The following is a 21,034-nucleotide window of genomic DNA, read 5'->3' as shown; positions in this document are numbered from 1 at the left end:
TTCTATGGCGACGTCCGCAGCATTCTGGTCTAGAGTTGCCCTGGATGACATTTGCTCAGCGGCTACCTGGGCGCCTTCTCACACCTTTATTAATCAGTATAAACTGGATTTGGTGTCTAGAGAAAGGGCTTCTTTTGGCTCTGCATTGCTCCGGAATATCCTTCCTTAAGGGCCTCCCAAGATTTTGGGTAGCTGGGGACTCTGTCCCACAGGTTGCTGATCAAATGAAGTTCACTACTTCAGATAAAGAAGTTATGGACTCACCATAATGTTCCATCTGAGTAGGTAAACTTCATCTGTCAGCAGTCGTCCCCTCTCCTTCCCCCCTTACCTTGGCGTTTTTGCTGAACTCTATGTCCAGAGTTCACGAGTGGAGGTTTGTATTTGGTTTAGGGGTCTCAGGTTAGTTTGTTGGTGTTATGTATGGAGTGGCAAACTCAATCTAAGGATTGGAAGGAGGTTGCAGTGCAGTATGGGTAGGGGGAGGAGCTTGGAGCTCGGATAGTTTTGCTTGGTATGCTGCCGGATCGGATCCGTAACCCACAGGTTGCTGACAAATGAAGTTTACCTTCTCAGATGGAACGTTATGGTGAGTACATAACTTTTTTTTTTTTTTGAGTCGGTCCGTGTAGGATATGTGTTTAAGGCCTAGGATCCTCTTCTTGAGGTACTTTTGTGGTCTTTCCAGCTGTTGCATGTGTCTACTGAGGTACATGCCAAATGGGGCATTATATTCGATGATTAGCCTAACGAGGGAAGAGTAGAGAGAGAAGATGACCTCTTTCTTCCTGGATGCAAAACCCTTGGTAATGAGATGTGCCACATAGAAGGACATCCTGACCACAGTGGCAATGTGGTAGTCAAAGGAGAGGTTGCCGTCAACCTGTGTCCCCAGATCTCTTATAACACCTTCAGGGTTCCGTGGGCTCCTAGCGATGTGGTAATTAGTCTGAACTGAGTTTTTCCCAAAGGGGATGACGACGCATTTTTGGCATTAATTAGTTCTTTAATCAAGTCCCTTTGGAGTCTGGTGAAGTATGCCAAGTAGTTCAGCGACCCAAGTTCAAAGGCTGCTGAAGCATATACATGCTTCCCAAAACTGTCCAGTGCCCTAGACTCCCTGTTAGGGGGATAGACGAAGGAACTTTGTCCTGCCAAGTTAATTTTTTGTGACCTCCGCCACAACAATGGCATTGACTGGTACTCCCTTGCTCCAAATTTCTGTGTCCTTGGTTGATGCCATAACCCGGTCTGGTCTCTTGGGACTCACCTCAACAAAATCAGGTTCCTTCCATGCCCATTGAGAGATCAAATCAATAAGCTCATCAGCGGGTGAAGTCACTCAGGAGGTAGACTGAACAGCCCCAAAGGGTTTCAGGAATATTGATTCCTCTTGGGAAGGGTTGTCAGCTGTCCAACCACCCCTCTGCTTGAGGATCTTTAATATGTCTACAAATAAGATGTCATCAGGTGGTGATCATGGGAACCCTTCCCCCTCATCAAGATCATTATCCTCTGTTAAAGACTCTTGAGGTGAGTCTAAGTGCCTCCTTTTGCACTCACTTCCTAGGGACTTCTTTGGTGGAGTGTTCTGGAGACATATCACAAGAAATCAATATACCCTGAGGGATATCCTGGCTGTCCTTGTGGAGTAGGAAGGTAAGGCTCAAGACAGAAAGACAACTGGGTCTGGGAAGTAGGAGCCAATGATGGTGGATGTGTCCTTTCTCTTTGGGCAGAAAAAAATATCTGTAGTACATAGAAAGCAAATTGCCTGGGGGAGTAAGAAACAGACAGCTCTGAGAGGACATGCTTCCGAGCAGTCAACCTCTTCTGACCCAAAGGCAAACCACTTGAAGCAGGGGTCAGAGCCAAGGGACAGAGACTGCTCTGGCAATCTGAATCGACTCCCAACACCTCAAGAGCCAGTGATGAAGCTAAGGCTCAGAGAGTCATCCGACTCCAAAGTACTCAGAGCTGGGCACTCAGAGACTGTACCAGAGAAGACATGAACTTTGGGTCCGATATGGACAGATCTGGGGTTCTCTGTTCCAACTGCTCTGAAACGAAAGGTTGGATTGCAGGAAGAGACAAAATAGGTGGGGTAGTACTAATGAAGGCCTCTGGACCCGATGGGGTAGGAGTCGGGGCAACCCCCATTTGAATTTGCGTTGACAGAAATTTCGTCATCATCCTATCCACATCTGGTTTGATCAAACTTCTGGAGGTTCGAGAAGAGGAAGCAATGGACAAGGTCCTGGAGTGGTGAGCAGAGAAAAAGATGAGAGACGGGAAGAAATTGGATCCACAGTGTGAGGAGATCAGATCTAAGGAGAGCTGTGTGTTTCTTCAGATCCAGTGGGGTCAGATCAGATGCCTTAGATTTTGCAGCCACAGAAATTGGATCAGAGGGTTTGGATTATGGATCCGATGGGGTCAGACCTGATGATTTAGATATTTTAGCAGGCAGCTCTGAGCTCAGAGCAGAAGAGCCGGATGGGTCCAATGGACACTTTTTAGCCACCTTTTGATCACCTTTCTTGGAAGTTTGAGCCCCAGATGCCATACCAGAGGATGAAGATGGCATTAATCCTCTCAAGACTGATTTACTTTTTCCATCAATACGGGCCCTTTGGTTAAAGCCCTTACATATGTCACATGTAGAATTTAAATAAGTTGGGCCTAAGCAAGACATACAACTCGTGTATATCTGACAAAGGAATTATATGGCCACAAGTTTTACATTTTTTAAAACCCGAAGGTTTGTCTGGCATTGCTATAAAAATACTAGCCAAAAATGAAGAAAAAGATAAGGAAAAATAAGGAAAGTTTTTTTTTTAAACTTTAAATTAGTTAAAAAAGAAATACCAACAATGGTAGGTCAAAAAACCTACCTAAAAGGGAAGGAATACCAACAAATATATTTAGGGAAATACACTAAAAAGTGTAATGAGGGCAAGAGAGGATTAAGTTAAAGGAATTAAAAAGGTTATAAGAACACAGGTAGCTATAAAAGGAAAAATGTTAGTATTACTCACAAACACTCGAGAGTTAACACAGTGATCATCATCTAAATGTGAAAGCTGCAAACAAGATAAATTACTACTGCACTGTGGGTTAAGAGAGGAGCCTGACAGTGTTTCACAAGCTGTAAAAAGAGGCAGCGCCAGATCTGCACCCAATAGTTGAGGAAAGAATGAAAAAGTTGATTAGACTTGCAAATGGTTAGTTCTACCAAAATAATACATAAGCTGTCTATGTAAAAACAAGGTATGAAGGACTTTCTCACTAGCAGACTGCAGAGAAGGAAAACTGTGAGCAAACAGGCTGATTAAGAAAATTCATTAACCACCTTAACCATAAAAGGAGGATTAGTAGAAAAACACACCCTTGTCCATAAGAAAAACTAAAAAAGAAGGTACAGCCATAAAGGCCTGAAGCTCAGACACTCTCTCAGCTGAAGTAAAGGCCAAAGGAACAGTCATCCATGTACAATGCTGCAAGGAGGCTGAAGCCTCAGGTTCAAAAGGAGGCTGAGTCAGTTTTTTCAAGATCAAAATTAAGGTCCCAGGAAGGAGGAAATAGGTTTCCTGCGATGTCTAATATGAAAAACCCCTTTAAGAAATTGTTTGACCTCAAACTTAGAGGAAACAAAGGCAGACCAGCAAAAATAGCTGAAAGGTGAGCTTTAACTGAATATGCCAACCCAACAAAGAGCGGTTAATACAAATGAGCGAACCAGAGGAATTTACAGAGAAAGTGGATCCTGGTTATGAGCAAAGCACCACACACAAAATCTCTTCCGTCTGGACATATAGGATTTCCTGGTAGTAGGTTTCCTGTCCTTCTGCAGAACCTGAAGTAAGTCCTCAGAAAAAAGGTGTCGAGAAGGCATCAAAACCCTATCACTCAATGTATCAGTTTAAGGGTGGACAAGTAAGGATGGATGAGAGACCCCTTGTCTTGTATGAGAAGGTCCAAAAACACAACTCTGTGATGCATCCACTTGTGAGCTTGTGCTATGGACGTGCTCAGTGTGTCGGTCACAATGTTTCACTCTGAAGGAATATAAACAGCCTGAACAGAGTCAGCTGATATTGTTGGGACTGCTATATCCCAAACTTGAACAGCTAGTCTGCACAGAAGGTTGGACCGTGTCTCCTCTTGTTTGTTGATGTGATACATCACTGTGGTATTGTCTGTAAAGATTTTGATAAGCCCTGAAGAAAAAGGGTATGAAAGGCCTGGAAGAGCCAGAAAGAGATCTCTCTTCTCCTTGATACTGATGTAGTTTGACCTCTGAAGAATGGACCAGAAACCCTGTATCTTGAAAGAGCCAAGAAAGCACCTTGTCTCATGTCTGAGGCATCAGAAGAAAGTTCATAAGAGGGGAGTAGGGACTGAAAGTCCCAGGTTGAGAGACAGCTAATGAATCCAACAATGAAACTCTAGCTTGAGGCATGGAAAAACAGAGACTATAAAGTGTAGAAGATGACCGTGTTGGAGCCAGACTGATTTAAGGAACCACTGTAACATTCTCATATGGAATCTGGTTAAAGGGTACATAGGAATGGCGGAAGCCATGAATTCCAGAGCCCTTTGAAATTCCCTGGCTGCAACTAAAGCTTGAGGAAGAAGGGATTGAAAAAAGGCAATTAAAGCAAGAGCCTTGGGTGGTGGCAGTAAAGCCAGCATAGCAATGGTCTGGAGCCTGCAGCTGAGAAAAACATGATCCTGAGGAGGAGTCTGGATGGATTTCTGGAAATTTATCATAAACCTAGGATATACAAAAGGCAAACAGCATGATGAAGGTGCTGAAGCAAGGTGTATGGGGAGGAAGACTGAATGAACAGATGTCCAGATAAGGAAAGATTTGTATCCTCCTCATCCTGCAAAAGCCAACCACAGGAGTGAGGCGTTTGGTGAATACCCTTTGGGCAGTAGAAAAGGCAAAGCAGATAACTGAAAATGCAAGGAAAAGACAGAGAAACAAACATTTCTTGAAAAGAGAATGAATAGGGATGTGAAGATGGACATCCTTAAGATTCAGAAACACCAGAAAGACCCGAAGAAGCGGATGAGGAAACTATGTTTGAAGGGACAAGATCCAAAAAGAAGTAATCTTGAAAAAGGTGTTGAGTAGGGAAAGGTCCAGAATTCTTCTCCATGTACTCTTCTTCTGAGGAGCCAAAAACATCCAGGAGCAAAACTCTTAACCCATGTGGGTGGGAGGAACCGGCTGAATAGTGCCCTGATCCAAAATATTTCACAACCTCTGTGAGATGAGGAAGCCATTCTTGAGGTTGAGGCATGCCACAAAATGAAGGGAAGTACTTCCAAATAATAAAACACCCCTGACTGATAATAGACGGAAACCAAGAATCAGAGGAGATCTGATGCCAATTTGGAAGAGACAAGGAGATGCAGAGAGGAGGTAACCTGGCAGTTGGGAAGGGAAGGCCAACCATCCAAAGAACTAGGCTTATCCTGAAAAGGTTTCTGGGAGGAAACAGTCTGAGTAGACTTTGCAGGAGGAACATGTCTAGAACCCTTCCCACCCTTAGGAGTGGGGCAAGTCTGTCTACAAACAAAGGCATACTTGGATGGATAGAACCTCTGAAACTTTGGAATAAGGGAAACAAAAATCTGCTTAAGTTCTGGCAAGGCCTTACCCTTATCCTGGAGAGATGAGGTCAGCAGCAGTAGTCCCCAAAAGACTTTTGTTATCCAGAGGTGCATCCAATAGTTTGGCGTTGATATCATCAGGCAAGGCCTGAACATAGAGACAGGAATAACTCATCACGGAGCCAAGTACAGCAGCCCTGAAGAGGCATCAGCTGCATCATAGCTGCATTTTATTTAGTGACTGGCAGCTTGAGCAGTGGACCTTAACAGGGAAAGGGAAGAAGCCTTCCCTTCAGAAACAGGAAGGTCAGGTACCTTAGAATCCTGGGAAAGGACTAAGCCATACCTAGTCATATGGGGTCTGGTAGTTAATGACCCTAAAAGACAAGGTGACAACAGTATAAACCTTCTTGTCCAACCTTTCATTAGCCTCTACTATCCTTATCAGAAGGAAGCAGCCTAGTAGATGGCAACAACGTACAGGGTTTGTCGGAATAAATCGATACCAATGAAGGATTGGTATATGGGTACTTGTAAAGAAAGTTACAGTCCTCAGGCACCCCATAGAACTTATCAGACTTTTTTGGCTCAGGAGACTGATGATCAAGAGTTATGGTGGCTGCAAAAAAAAAAATAGAACAGGAGGGACAGCTGATGGTGTGGGAGACTCCATCTGTAGGAGCTCATTATACTTATTTTGAATATCAGAGACGTGGGAACAGTCCCACTTAAAATAGTCCATCATGCGGGCAACAGTATATCCAAAGGACATATCCAAAGGACAGCTTTTCCAAGTGGGAGTCTGGACTTAAAGGAATCCTCTTCCTCCACACCATAGTCCAGGGGGAAAGAAGTTGGAAAGAACAGGCCAAAGATTCTCCCCCAGAGTCCAAATCCTCATCCGAGGACTACAATTCCCTAGGCATCGAGTGGAGCTGAAGACCAGGGAGGAGAAAGGACAGAGAATACTTGAGGGGGCATCAAGACCATCAAAGCAGTAAGTAAACCCTAAGTGAAATCCTGCCATTCACTCTGGGGATCCTTAACAGGGAAAGTATGGCTTGTCTTGTTTCTTTTTCCATGGGATGTCTACTAGAAAACCTGAGGGTCAGACTTTTGACGCAACTCAATAATGGTATTAGGAATTCCCTACCTTGCTAAAATCTGAGGAATTAGTCCCTCTGATATTATCAGCAGTGGTACCTCCTCAATGTCAGGAGAAGACTCTAGAAAAGCCTCAGTGGACATGCAAGAATTTGGATCCATGCTGGCCTCCAAAGGGTTCATGGCAGAAAAATCCAAAACAAACACCAGACAGTCTACAGGGCTTTCATTCGCCTCTAGACAGGCATCCTGGGGAGGATGAACAGCAACTGGATCTGGTCTAACTTTTTTTGAGCTTCTTCTTGGCATACAGCTGGTCCATGGGATGGGAGGATTCCACAATAGCACCCTGAGCCAACAGCTTAAGTCAAGATATAGGGACAAGGAGGAGAGGGGACTATTTAGAGTGTCGGGCAAAAATGTCTTTCAGAAAGAGCACTGCGTATGATCACTGGAAGCAACCAAGTAGAAAAGACACTGGTCTGACTGTCGTTATGGGGAATCTGCCTCCCACACTGGCATTTTTCCTTTCTGGATTACATGAACAAAATACCAAATAATAAAATAGCGAAGAAAGCCTAATAGGACACTTATCTGAAATGGCTCCGTAACCAACACAGCAGAAAGATGTTGAGACAGATGCACGATAATGGTGTTAGGACTCGCAACAAAGAAGTTCTGAGTGTTTGCATCTGTAGATAACCCTTATGCCCATGCCCTGTGCAGAGGGCATTCGTGTGACCTATGGCACCTATAACAGCTGAAGGCTTTGGTATACCGGTCAGATGTTGGGGCTATCCTTGGCAGATCTTTCAATTTATTTATTGACATTTGTTGACTGGGAAAGGCCGCTGGATCAAAGACCCATTTTCAGTGGAGGGCCGGGGAAAAAAGCTCCACAAGTGTTGCACATAAAATGAATATAACATGAATAATCAAATGTTACATGTATAAAAGCAAAGACATATACAATGTAATACAATACAGTACAAAACAGTACAATACAATCTAGCTCAGAGTTAATATAATTAGGCCACAGAAAAGATAAGCATCTGTACCATCTGCGATTTGCCCTAGCATAAAGTTGAGTAGCTTGGTTTGAAAAAGAAAAGTAAATTAGGTTATAGTACTGGTTATAACACAATAGAAGGTACTGTTCTGGGATTGTTTCACAGTGGCCTGTTTGGCAGGGGCAGGATGGATTGTCTACATAGTAGGATTTTAGTGCTGACTTAAAGGTTTTTTTTTTAATGGAGTCAATTTGAGTTGTATGGGTGGGGGGGGGGGTAAGGTATTCCATAGCTTGGCAATGTTGTGGGAGTACAGACACTGTCCAGCTCTTTTGCTGGGTTTTGTTATGGTAAGCACCAGCTTGCTTGAGGATCTTAGTGTTCATGTAAGATTATATGTTTGTAGGATGTAGCTAATTGCTGGGCAGTCACTGGGTTTGAAGATTAGTTTGTGGGCTAAAGTTAGCAGGGTATAGTGGAGATGGTGGGGAAACTCTAACCAGTTCAATTCTGTAATAGCTTGGCAATGATGTGAGCGGTGAGGCTCTCTGGTGACAAATCTGGCTATTTTATAATAAGATTGCAGTGTATTACTAATTGTCAAGTTAAGGTTAGTAAAGATGGCACTACCATACAGAAGGGAGGGGATGAGTAAAGTGCTAGCAAGTTTTGTTTTGGAGTGGTTGTCCAGGTAAAGTTTGTGGCGATAGTTTACCTATTTTAAAGTGTGTTTTCTTTATTGCACTGAGAATATATGACTCCAAAGTGAATCTATCATCTACTGTTATGCCTAACAATTCAGCTGTTTTCACAATTCGATTTTGGTTCTATCTTTAGAGAATATTTTGAAATCTGTATCTGATGATTTTGTAGAGAAGAGTAAAAGTTTAGTTTTGTTGGCGTTTAACAGGAGCTGTGCATTACTTAGCCAAGATTAGATTGAAGTAAAAGCCTTTTGAGTAACTAAGGAGGTTAGAGAAATTGTTTGGAGGTGGATATTAGTGTGGAATTATTGGCGTACTGGATAAGATTTTGTATGTGGGGGAGTTATGGAGATCATTGGTGAAGATATTAGAGTGGCCCTAAAATGAATCCTTGTGGGACTCCTATGTTAGTTGCTTGATAATCAGATAGTGCATTATGCCATCTTACTGATTGTTCCATTGTTTAGGTAGGAAGTGAACCACTTAACAGACTGAGGGGAGCATCCTAATTTTGATAGTTGGGAGTAATAGCTTAATGTGTGATACTGTATCGAAGGCCTTCGATAGATCCAATAGGATTACTGAGGTAGGGTGATGAGCATCTATGGCCTTGTTAACTGCATCAGTAAATGAGAGTAGGGTTGTGATTGTGCTATGTGCTGGATGGAACGCATGTTGGGTGGGGGCCATTATCAGAGCGATATTTAAGTAGTGTGCGAATACATTTTTCTAAGATCTTAGATAGTGGAGACAGACTAGAGATAGGGCAACAGTTAGATAGATCTTGAGAGTTTCCAACTTTGTGCAATGGTGTAACAATGGATTTTTTTTCCACAGTTGGGGAACTGTGTGAAATTAAGTGAAGAGTACTGCAACAGTGATATGGAAGGACATCTTCTATATACCAACTCCACTGTATTACAAACTTCAGAGTAAAGAGAAGCACGTACGAAAAAGGAACATGATGTTGGTGAAAACTTGGATACCACAATGGCAATGATTTACTATGGAAAAGAGAGAGGTGGGGAAACAACATTGGGAGATGAACTTGACTAGATGGAAGCTTGTAGAGTTGCATCTTGATGACACAGATGAGTCACTGAGGAATGGGTTACCTTTAGCTGATTCATACTGACATAAAACAAATGGTCCCATTTGTTTTATGCTTGAATTTTATTTTGCTGAAGAGATTCCAGCTTTCTTCGTGTGGGATATAGTGAGAGGAGGCTAAACTTTTTCGGGTTTCATTTAGCAGGTAGAACCAATTTAGATGTTACCTAGATGCACATGTGCTCTTTCTCCTGGATTAACATGATCGATTTACGTTGACCAGATTAGATCTTTTCATCAGCTCAGTTTATATTGACAGCTTCCCTGTGTTTAGAGTTGCAGATTCACACATTTATAATAAAGTCTGATATACTGTTGCTAACAATAATTGCACTGCTACTGCTCTCAAGGTCTGTGTGTATGGTATTATACAATTAAAAAATGGAATTACAAAATTTATTGCAAAATTAAGTAGCCACAACAGGTGAAATGTGCAGAATTCCTGGTTTACTGTCAAGGGTTTTGCAGGATTCTTCCACTACAAAAAGACTGAAAAACACTGCTCTAGAAAAACATTCTGCTGAGAAGAGGATGGAAATACCATCACTGATCCCTTTGCAAAAGGCACTAATAACAGCCAAAAACATGTTAAAGTGAACACTGTAAACAATCCCTGACATTCTGCCACAAAACAATTTTGCAGTTAGAACTTGCTCTATTTTAGTAAAAACCCAATCTTCATCAAGAACTGCTAAGACAGCCATAGGAAATGCAGCCTCAAATTAGCTACCATAACAATGTTACAAAGTTAAGTCCCCGAGAAAAAGTGGGGTGTGAAGAAAAGGACTGCATTATCTAGTGAGATTTTCTAGTAAACTAGTGAAGATGGAACCACGTACACAAGTGCTGGAAACCACCCAGAAGCATGACATTTTAGAGGAGCATGATAAACAACTCATGTTAATAGGGCTAAAAGTGTCGCTAAATAGGGCAGATGAGGTAGAGGGTACATACTCAATGAAAGAAGACTTTTGAAGAGATGAGGGAAATGCCTAGTTTTATGGAAGAAGAGACAGCAGATACAGCTAGGTGACCTGGGAAAGAAAATCTGTGCATTAAACAGAGATGCATGAAGAGGAAATACTATGGAATAATGTTAGTAATCAACATTTGCACTTCTCAGAATGTGTGGTAGGAAGAAAATAAGGCAAAGAATGGCATGATGGGGTAAGCATCAGTGAAAGATGTGACGAGGCTATGCTTACCTCAAGTATGCTCAGTGGTGCTGAAAATGTGGAGTTTAATGGAAGAAGAAAACTACTAAGTCAGACCATTTGTGTTTACAGGAAGGTGAAGCCAAAATTAGAGGCTAAAAGCATTATGGGTAGTGGCAAAAAGCTCTATGGAAAAATAATTTAAAAGGATGCTAAAACGTTTTCTCCGTTCGGCTAATGATTGGCAGTAGATTTTTTATGGGTGCCGAGGTGCCAGCTCGACGCCCAACCTTCAAAGAAGGCACACCCATTCTACACATGTCTTTCGAACGCCACTCAACCGCTGGGAGGGCATGCAGACTCCACACAGAAGGCGCACCAGCCGAGAATCGAACGGGAGAACCTTTTGCTGTGAGGCAAGAACGCTACCTCTGCACCACCGCGACTTATAAATATATTCCACGTTTTCATGTACTGTGAGGCTAAAGCTTGCAAATCAGCAGAAATAATTTACCTCTTCAAGTTGCTTTCAATCCGATGCAAAAAGTGTTGATTATTATCAAGTAGTAGCTTGCAGCTGTTGGATTTGTGCAGAATTTTTACTATTATAAAAGTGCATTTATATTGCTGCATGCCATGCTTGTATAGTTTGTATTAGGTTTGAATAGGCATTGTTTGCTTCATTTTGTATCATTTGTTCTATACTAAAAGATGTAGATTGTGCAGATGAAACAATACTTAAGTATGTCCTACTTTTCTTTTGTAGAACATTGTTCTCTCTGGAGGTTCCACTATGTTTAGGGATTTTGGTCGCAGATTGCAGCGAGATTTGAAACGAACTGTGGATGCTAGACTCAAACTCAGTGAGGAATTGAGTGGTGGCAGGCTAAAGGTATAATGCTTAATTTATAGATAATCCAGTGTTGCGTGGTTTTTTTTTCTCAGTTACCAAAGGAAAAAATGTAGTAGTCAAGTATGGTATAGTCTGAATGTGTTATGTTAATTTCGTAGTCTGACTGTAAACTACACGTACTGCCAGGTTTTGGCTTTTATTATCTGTCAAAAAATGTGCAGCTGTTTCCATTTAAAACAGCAATCATTTGCATTTTTAATATTAATCGGTGATTACAGAGATAAGTGCAAATTCTACATGATGTTCAGTTTACAAATTGGAAAGCTGCTGAAGAGGGTGTTTTCAGACCTCCTTGGAAATGACCAAGCACACGTGATCACTGTTGCTGTGTATTGTTCATTAACCATGAAAAGTAGCCACTGATTTCCACCCTTTTGACTTGACTTTCACAACTTTTAAACATTCCTAGAGTGGAAATGAACTCATTTCTATGCTCGATACACTGATCTGATTTATGGCTCAACTCATTCTCTCCAATGGAGCTCAGGAACTTTGCACTGTAACGTCCAATGGGCAGAGCCTAAGCTTTTGGCAGAATCAGATTATGTCCTCATATTTCAAACAAATGGTCGGATGTCAGTCTTCATCTATTCATGAAGTTGGGTTATGGTTCTGATCCTCTGAACTGGTCCAGCCATTGTACAGCTGGCGCCAACCAAATAACTCTCAAGCTAAGAGCCTACCCACAGTACCCCTCTCTGTATTACCCCAGATCTCGTTTGTTACTCTTGTAGCAAGACTTGTCAGCCAACTCTTCTCTCGCAGCTAAGTAAAATCTTAAAATTATTTATTGTCTATCGTAGTTCTGTCTTGGCTATTACCCTTTAATATTCCTTTAGCCTTTGTCTGTCCACCTTTGTTGTGCAAGTGGTTTATTTCCTGTGATACCCTATACCTGTTGGTATTTCTCTTCTACCGTTGTTGGTAGTCCCCTCCCCCCCTCTCCTAACTATCGAATGGTAATTTTCTACCTTGTTGGTAGAAAATTTTCCACCTTTTATGTGTGTGTGTGTGTGTGTGTGTGTGTGTGTGTGTGTGTGTGTGTGTGTGTGTGTGGTACCTTTTTTGGATTTAAGCAGTGCCAAGAGTGAGGCAGAAAAATTCCCAACTCTGACGGGCACAATTCTTGTGCTTATTGTTTGGGTGCTCCTCATTTGGATTTAGAGTGCTGAATCTGCCAGGGTTTCTGTACTAGGGCCATGGTGGAATGCCGCAATAAACTCGTACTTAAAGGACTTCTTAAAGCCCCCTTTGAAGAAGCTTTGTCTAAGGCTAAATCCCTTCAGGCCTGTGGTTCCAAAGCCACTCATTTGGTGCCAACATCTCCATCAACGCCAACATCTAAAAAACATAAGTACCCATCTGTTGGTTCCTCTTCGAACTAAAACCAAAGGTTCTGAAACTCATGGAATGGACTGATTCCTTTGCACCAACTACTTTGGTGCCGTCGACACCAGCTACAGCACCTGTAACGACTCCAGCTACAGCACCTGTAATGACTCCAGCGATTGCACCAGCTTCCTTAGTTGCCACGTCTGTGATGACATCTCCTGCTTCTCTGCAGGTTATACCTTCTACTTCTTTGCCAAAGACTGAAACTTCTCCATCTGTTGACTTTTCCTTGGGTCAGCTTCCTAATCCATTCGTAGAAAGGCCAGAATCTCCCTCAAGACTGTCTGTTCGCTCCTCCAGGAGTCTTTCTGAAGTAGACATAGTGAGGTTAGTGGATCAGCTACTGACAGCTTAGAGGTCTTTCTCCTGTTTCTCAGCCCTCTCTCCCACCTGGAGCAAGGGAGTATTCCAACATATATTCTTCCTCTGACCTCCCCAGAAGCATTAGAGTCTTTGACTCCGACACGCAGGTAACTATGGCCCTGGCACCATCATCCTTGTCTTTGCTTCCAGGCACGGCTCTAACTCCATTGATACCATTGGAACCAACGGGTCCCTGGGGTTGTGCCTCTGCTGTCGGGTCTGTAGGGTTTGAGTCGACTCCTGCTTTTTATTTGGCGTCATCCTTACCCGACGGCTGGGGGTGGGGTCTTTCCTCGGCTCCAGCTTTGGAGGTAGGTCTCTCAGGGTAGGGTGTGACCCTGGTTCTAAGTTTGTGTTCCGAGCTCCCATCCCTCCTGTGGGGTGCCTGCTTTTCAGGCAATGGAGAGGGGTTTGGCCACCGCAGGTTCCCAGGTGGCTGCTGTGTTATTGGTGTCTTACCCATCACCGCTGCTTACCTGGAGCTTCCACCAGCCTCAGTCCCCAAACAGTAACCTCCAAGGATGCAAGAGATTCTGTCTAAGAATCACCCCTCTTCCGAGTCCTCTCCAGATATTCCCACTGAAGAGCCTGCTCGGAAGAAGTTGTATAAGAGGAAACACCTGGATTCCCCTGAAAAATCCATCACAGAGGATATGGATTTCTATGATAGGGAAGGCTTCCTCCGGGTCACCCCCAGAGGACGTCTCCTAGGGAGACATTCTAGAGATCCTTAAACAGAGGGGTGTAACTGGAAGCCCAAAGACCCTACCTCAGAGGAGTCTGTATACATGCAAGCCTTCGGAGCTTGCCCATCTACTTCCTAGGTGACTTCTCCCACTGACTATCTCATTAAGTTGATCACTAAGCAGGCTTGGAAGTCCCCTGATTCTATAGAACTAGTTCCCTAGAGACCAGATAATATACTCTCTGCTCCTGAGGACCACCAGCAGTGGGTGAAAGGATTAGTAGTAGATGCCTTAATGGTGGTGGTAGCCACTAAAAAGGAACTAGCTGAGGAGAGTTCTTCTGTTCATTCCCCCTAACTGGGAGTCTAGGGCGATGGACAGATTTAGAAAGCCAGTTTATGTATAAACAACCTTCACCCGAAGGTCTTTGAATTTCATGGCACATTTCACTACGCTCCAGAGGGATCTGATCAAGGAGCTGTTGTATACCCTAGCATGAGCTGTACCTGAGGGAGTCCACGAAAAAGTGGCCTCCCAGTTAATTACCCTGGAATCTATTTCAAATTCATCAATGAGACTCGTTGCACATGCAGCCAAAGGGGTGATCAGGTCAGCTGGTTCAGGTGTTGCACTTCAACGACACGCTTGAATGTGCCTGTGTGAATTTGCGGAACCAATTCAAGTCTTCCTTTGTCAATGCTCCTTTTGATGGAGCTTCTTTGTTTGGACCCCAAAGTTAAAGAAACTCTTGCCAGGTGTGAGAAAAATGGAAAGACCCTGTCTGCAGTGGGCATGTTTTTCTGTTCCCCAACGATCCTATTCTAAGAGTCAGAGGAGTGGGAAGATGTGGTTCAAAAAGTCCCAGAGGCCTTTCCAGGGCACAGATAGTAGTGAATTTTGTAGAGTCAGAGTGAGGAGCTCTAATGGAAGACGCCGTCCTAGAGGCAAGAATGGCCTGCAGAACAGGGCTCCAGAGATTCCTTCTCTGGCCAAACCCTATCAGTGCTCTTGAAAGGGGGCCTGATTGCTTACCTCTGGAAGGAGTCAAGGGAAGATTTTCTTTGCACATAACAGCCTGGCGACAAATAACCACAGATGCCTGGGTGTTGAGAATTATTACCAGAGGTTACCTTATTCCCTTCACTCTTTATCCAGGAAATCTAACAAGACTCCCCGATATTCCACCCAATCAGAGGGACCAGGCAGCCTTAGAAATACAAAAGCTGCTAGAAAAAGAGTTGTGCTGAGAATTATTACCAGAGGTTACCTTATTTCCTTCACTCTTTGTCCAGGAAATTGAACAAGACTCCCTGATATTCCACCCAGTTAGAGGGACCAAGCAGCCTTAGAAATACAAAAATTGCTAGAAAGAGTCATCCAAGAAGTCCCACCAGACCAGATAGGGTCCTGATTTTACTCTGGGTTCTTTTTATTGCCAAAGAACAGGGGACTGGATACCAATTCTGGATCTCAGCCTTCTAAACAAATTTGTTCAACAGTCCAAATTCTGAATGGTCATGGTTCAATCTATACTCCCCTTTTTAGAGGAGAACAATTGGATGTGCTTGATATACCTTCAAGATGCGTATTACCACATAAAGATGAACAAATGCTCAAGAAGGTTTCTCCGCTTTCGTCTAGGAGACAGTCACTTTCAGTTCAGAGTGCTGCCCTGTGGTCTCACCACAGCCCCCAGGATGTTCATGTATGGCAGCAGTAACAGCTCACGCAAGACTGCACGGATTACGGGTGTTTCCATATCTAGATGACTGGTTCATCACTGCTTCCACCAGACATCTACTGCTTCAGACAACAGAATTCACCGTACAATTGTTACTGCGTCTTGGCTTCACAGTCAATCATACAAAGTCTTAACTAACTCCCTCTTAGGATATGGAATTCGTAGGAGCTCATTTGAATACCCTCTCATGTGTAGCCTCCCTCCCTGTTCACAGATTACAGAAGATAAAATCCCAAGTTCATTCTATTTTATGCACAAAGTACCAGACCTACTGGTGCTTCACGCATTTGGGTCCATGGCAGCGGCCATCACTCTGGTCCCACTAGCAAGATTCCACATGAGATTACTGCAATGGCTTCTTGCAAATCAGTCTATTGTAACCCATCTGATGAACTACCCCATTTTTATCACCAGTCGCTGCAAAAAAGACCTGCCCTAGTGGATGGAATCCGAGGAAATTCTTTTGGGCTGCCCCTTTGTTCCCTCCTCAACCCAAGGCTATAGTGATCACGGATATCTCACAGATAAAGGGGCATTATCTATTAAAAGACAGTCCAAGGCACTTGGTTCCTGATAGAGGCCAGTCTGCATGTCAACATCCTGGAGTTGAGGGCAGTACTATTAGCATTGCAAGCATTTCAATCTGTCCTCCCTCAAGGAACAATTGCAGTCCAATCGAGCAACATGTCTGTAGTCTGGTACATTAACAAACAAGGGGGAACCAAATCCTATCCCGTGTCGAAGGCCTCTGTGTGTGGCAATGAGCGATTGCCTCAAACTGCTTTCTGTTAGCAATGCACATCCTAGTGAGTTCAAATGTGATAGGAGGCAAACTAAGCAAATGCATTCTGCTGCCTCATGAGTGGTCTCGCATTCCTGATATAGCGAAGATAATCTTTCTTTGTTGGGGCCAGCCTTGCTGCGACCTTTTTGTATAACCCCAAAACAACAAGTGCAGAAGCTACTTTGCCCTAATCCCCCCTCAAGGGGAGTCCCCGGGTGACTATCTTCTCCTCAATTGGCCCCTGGTCTCCTCTATGCTTTCTCTCCTTTCCCACTTTTTCTCAAGAAAGCAGCCAGGTTGAGAAGCAAAGTGATCCTCATTGCACCCTTCTGGCCTCAACAAGCTTGGATGTTCTTCATGTTTCGCTGTTGCAGTCATTACATTTGGGTTATCTGCTTGCAGTAGCCCTCAGTCGGCCTGATTAACAAAGTCTTGGGTCCTTCGTTGGTTGCTGTCTCTCCTTCCGTGACATCAGGTCGTCAGGGGTATAAAACATGCAGCCGATGTCATTACATCGGTCTTTCTTGCCGTGCAGTGCCTAAAGCAGAAGCAGTTTGCAAGTGCTGGTCGGCCGACTCATGAAATTTTCGTTTTCGAGTTTCAGAACCGAAGTCTTCAACTAAAAGCTAAGTACCCCGTTGGGGAGACTTTTTCTTGCTCTAAACCGATGTCAGTAAAAGTAAATAATTGCACTTCTTGTGGAAAGCAAATACCTCATAAAGATTTTCATTCGTACTGTATTCCTTGCCTAGGCCCTGACCACAACGTACCTCGCTGTCGGTTTTGTGCCTTATTTAAACCACAAACTATCCGTTGTTGGTATATTTGCGCTTCTAAATGTTTTGGTGCTTGGTTCAATTATCCTGATATGCCTTTGGTAAGCCATTCAACTACCGACATTCCGAAAAAACGCAAAGATGAAGACAGGCTGCCCAGTTCACCGGTACTCAGTGAGGCACTTTCACAGCCCCTGATACCTGCTACTTCAGATTTGCAGGCCTCTACTGAGACCCATTCGGAGTCCGGTATGCCATGTGATTCTTCAATTGTGGAACCTGTGGACGTCTCTACCTTGGATGGGTCCGGAGCCGCTGTGCAGGCACCGGCTTCTGAGGGTGTATTCAGGCCTACTGACTTGCATATTAAACCGACGCCATCTTCTTCTTCAAGGCCTAAAACTCGAACCTTGCCTGGAAAACTGACGCCCAGACCACATGGTCAGGCCTCTATGCCTAAAAAATTAATGTTAAGAATGACCGAAGATCTTATTACCTTAATCAGGGGAAGCCAACCTTCCTCCTCTAAGAGTCCTAGGACTGAGTTTGCTTATGATACTTTTGACCAGGATTCTGAAATTTCTGTTTCCTCTGATGACCAGGATTTACCCTTATCTACCTATGAGGATTCTGATGCTGAGAACTCTATTCCCTCTGCCCCCCCAGAGGATTTCTCTTTTGGTGAAACCTTGCATACTCTCAGGGAGCATTTTCGTTGGGAAAGTCAGGATTTCTCCAATTCTAAAAAGAGGCTTAGGGATTTCTTACTCCTGCCCCAGCACAGGCCTTTAGCTATACCTTGTGTTTTGGATGGACATTGTTGATGATGCCTTTTCAGAATCTAGCATGGCCCCCAACTCTTTACCTCCTGCTTCTAGAAAACCTGATAGATATTACAGGATTCCTAACTCTCACAAGTTCCTTTTAAAAAATCCTACTGTGGGTCCTGAAACCGTTTCACACGGACCCAAGGGCATTAAAGCTACTACTGCCAAAAATCCTACCCCCTCTAATAGAGACTCCAGGGCGCTGGATAGATGGGGTAAGAAGGTATACAGTTCTACAACTTTGGCCATTAGGGCCTTGAATAGCCAGTTTCATATGTTAAAGTATCAGCTGCATATTATTGGATTGCTTAAACAGAAAATTATGTTGTTTCCTGAGATTTACAGGATTTAATGCATTCTGCTGAACAAGTTGGCAAACATACATTGCAATGTGGTTTTGATTCAGTAGAGGCATCTTGCAGGGCTGCGGTAACTGGGTCTGTACTTAGAAGGCATGCTTGGCTTAAGGAGCAATCCTTGCCAGATCATGTTAAAGCGAAATTACTGGATGCTCCCTTAAATCAGGACCGCCTGTTTGGCAACAGGGCAGAAGTTCTTAAAAAGATGGAGGAAAAAGCTAAATCTATCCAAACAGTTAGTTTTTTTTTATTTTTATTTATTTATTTATTTTTTTTACAAGTACAGCCTCCAAGATTTAGTAGGCATTGGCCGTCTAAGAAGTGGTCCTTCCCTGCCTCTTCCAGACCTTCTAAGTCCAAACCCAGATCCAGCAGAGCACTCAGGCTTCAGTCCCAGTGGACGCACAGGACTAAGCAGTGGGGGGGCCTCCACTTCCAAATCTGAGAGTAATAAAACTCCCCCCTATGGTAAACTGTCTCTATGACCTCATTTTTAAAACTTCCAAGCACTTCTCAACTGACTGCCCCTTTGAGGGGAAAGACTAAACTTCATGCAAAGAACTGGGGACTCATTACCCAGGACAATTGGGTTTTAAATAGTGTTCCAAGGATACAGATTTCACTTCCACACGTTACCAACTCCAAGCGGTTGGCCGGATCTACCTCTAAATCAGTGGGGAGAGGCCCAAAAACAAGTGCTCTCTCTCTTAAGCATAGGGGCTATTCAGTTGATACCAAAAGAAGAAAAGGGACAAGGTTTCTACTCAAGATTTTTCCCAGTACCCAGAAAAGACAATTCATGACGTCCTATCCTGGACCTGCCTACTCTACACGCCTTTTTGGTGATTCCAAAATTCAAGATGCTGACTCTTCACCAATTGCTTCCTATGCTAAGCAAAGATGCCTGGTTGGCAACACTAAATTTAAAGGAAGTGTACTTGCACATCCCAATCAGGGAATCTTGCAGAAGATACCTATGCTTCAAAGCAGGCTACACGCACTATCAGATGTTCTTAGTGTTTCACTGTTGCAGTCATTACATTTGGGTAATGTGCTAGCAGGTTGCCCTCAGTTGGCCTGAATTCCAAAGTCTTGGGTCCTGCGTCGGTTGCTGTCTCCTCTTCCATGACATCAGGGGTATAAAACATGCAGCCAACGCCATTTTCTTTAGTCTTTCTTGCCGCGTGGTGCCCAAAGCAGAAACATTTCGCAAGTGCCGGTCGGCCGACTACTGAAATATTCGAGTTTGAGTTTCAGAACCGAAGTCTTCACTAAAGCGAAGTACCCCATTGGGAAAACTTTTTTCTTGCTCCATACCAATGTCAGAAAAAGTTAATATTTGTATTACTTGTGGGAAGCAAATACCTCATAAGGATTTCCATTTATACTGTATTCCTTGCCTAGGCCCTGATCACAACGTGCCTGGCTGTCGGTTTTGTGCTAGATTTAACCAATGCATTATTAAGCGTCGTTATATTTTTGCCTCAAAGTATTTTGGAAACTTTTAATTACCCAGAAATGTCGTCGGATAACAATCTGACTACTGGAGTACATAAAAAATGCAAAGAAAAGGACAGAAAATGGCAGTCGAGATCCAAAACCAATGAAGCTTCTCCTAAGCCAGTCACCGGTTCGCCGGCACTCAGTGAGGCGCTTTCGCAGCCCAATACCCACTACCTTAGATTCGCAGGCCTCTACCGACACCCATGTGGTGTCCGGCATGCTGAAAGATACTCAAGGTATTGGACCGACTGATGTTATCTCCCTCGGATGGGTCCGGAGCCACTGAGCAGGAACCGGCTTCTGAGGGTGTATTCAGACCTACCCATTTGTATATCAAACCGACGACAGCTGCAAAACCAAAGACAAAAGCAACTTCTAAAACTAAAAAAAACGCATGAGCCACGTGCACAGGCCTCTATGCCTAAAAAACAGATGATCAAAATGGCTGAAGACCGTATTGCCTTGATGAGGGGTACCCATCCCCCTCCAGATAAGAGGCCTTGGCAAGACACTGCTTATGATTCTTCAGATCAGGTTTCTATTTCTTCTGATTCCTCTTCTGATCAAGAATTATCTATACCTCCCTATTAGGATTCTGATGCAGAGGAGTCTATACCATCTGCATCTCCTCCTGAGGATTATTAATTTGGATAAACATTGCATACTTTGAGAGAGCATTTTCACTGGGAGAGTCAAGACTTCTCAGAATCAAAAAAGAGGCTCAGGGATTTCCTTCTGTCAAAACACAGGCATTTAGCCATTCCCCCTGTTTTAGACATTGTGGATGATGCGTTTTCGGAGTCGAGCTTGACCCCTGACTCCTTTCCTCCGGCTCCCAGTAAGCCTGACAGATATTACAGGGTCCCTGACTCGCATAAATTTTTATTTAGAAACCCTGCTACTGATCCTGAAACTATTTCACATGGTCCAAAGGGAGTTAAGGCCTCAACAGCAAAAAATCCTACCCCCTCTAACAGAGATTC

General features: G+C 43.5%; 1 protein-coding gene across 1 annotated transcript in view; it reads left to right on the top strand.

Moving 5' to 3' along the window:
• ACTR3 (actin related protein 3) overlaps nt 1-21,034 on the top strand; it is an 859,006-nt gene that overhangs the window by 728,092 nt on the left and 109,880 nt on the right. Inside the window, exon 10 of the mRNA XM_044074929.1 lies at nt 11,474-11,599. Within this exon, the coding sequence (XP_043930864.1) occupies nt 11,474-11,599 (126 nt within the window). The remainder of the gene's footprint in view (nt 1-11,473; nt 11,600-21,034) is intronic.

The sequence above is a fragment of the Protopterus annectens genome, chromosome 6.part0 (assembly GCF_019279795.1).
Source record: "Protopterus annectens isolate FY-2018-M chromosome 6.part0, PAN1.0, whole genome shotgun sequence".
Lineage (NCBI taxonomy): Eukaryota > Metazoa > Chordata > Ceratodontiformes > Protopteridae > Protopterus > Protopterus annectens.
This window is presented reverse-complemented; position numbering and strand designations above follow the sequence as displayed.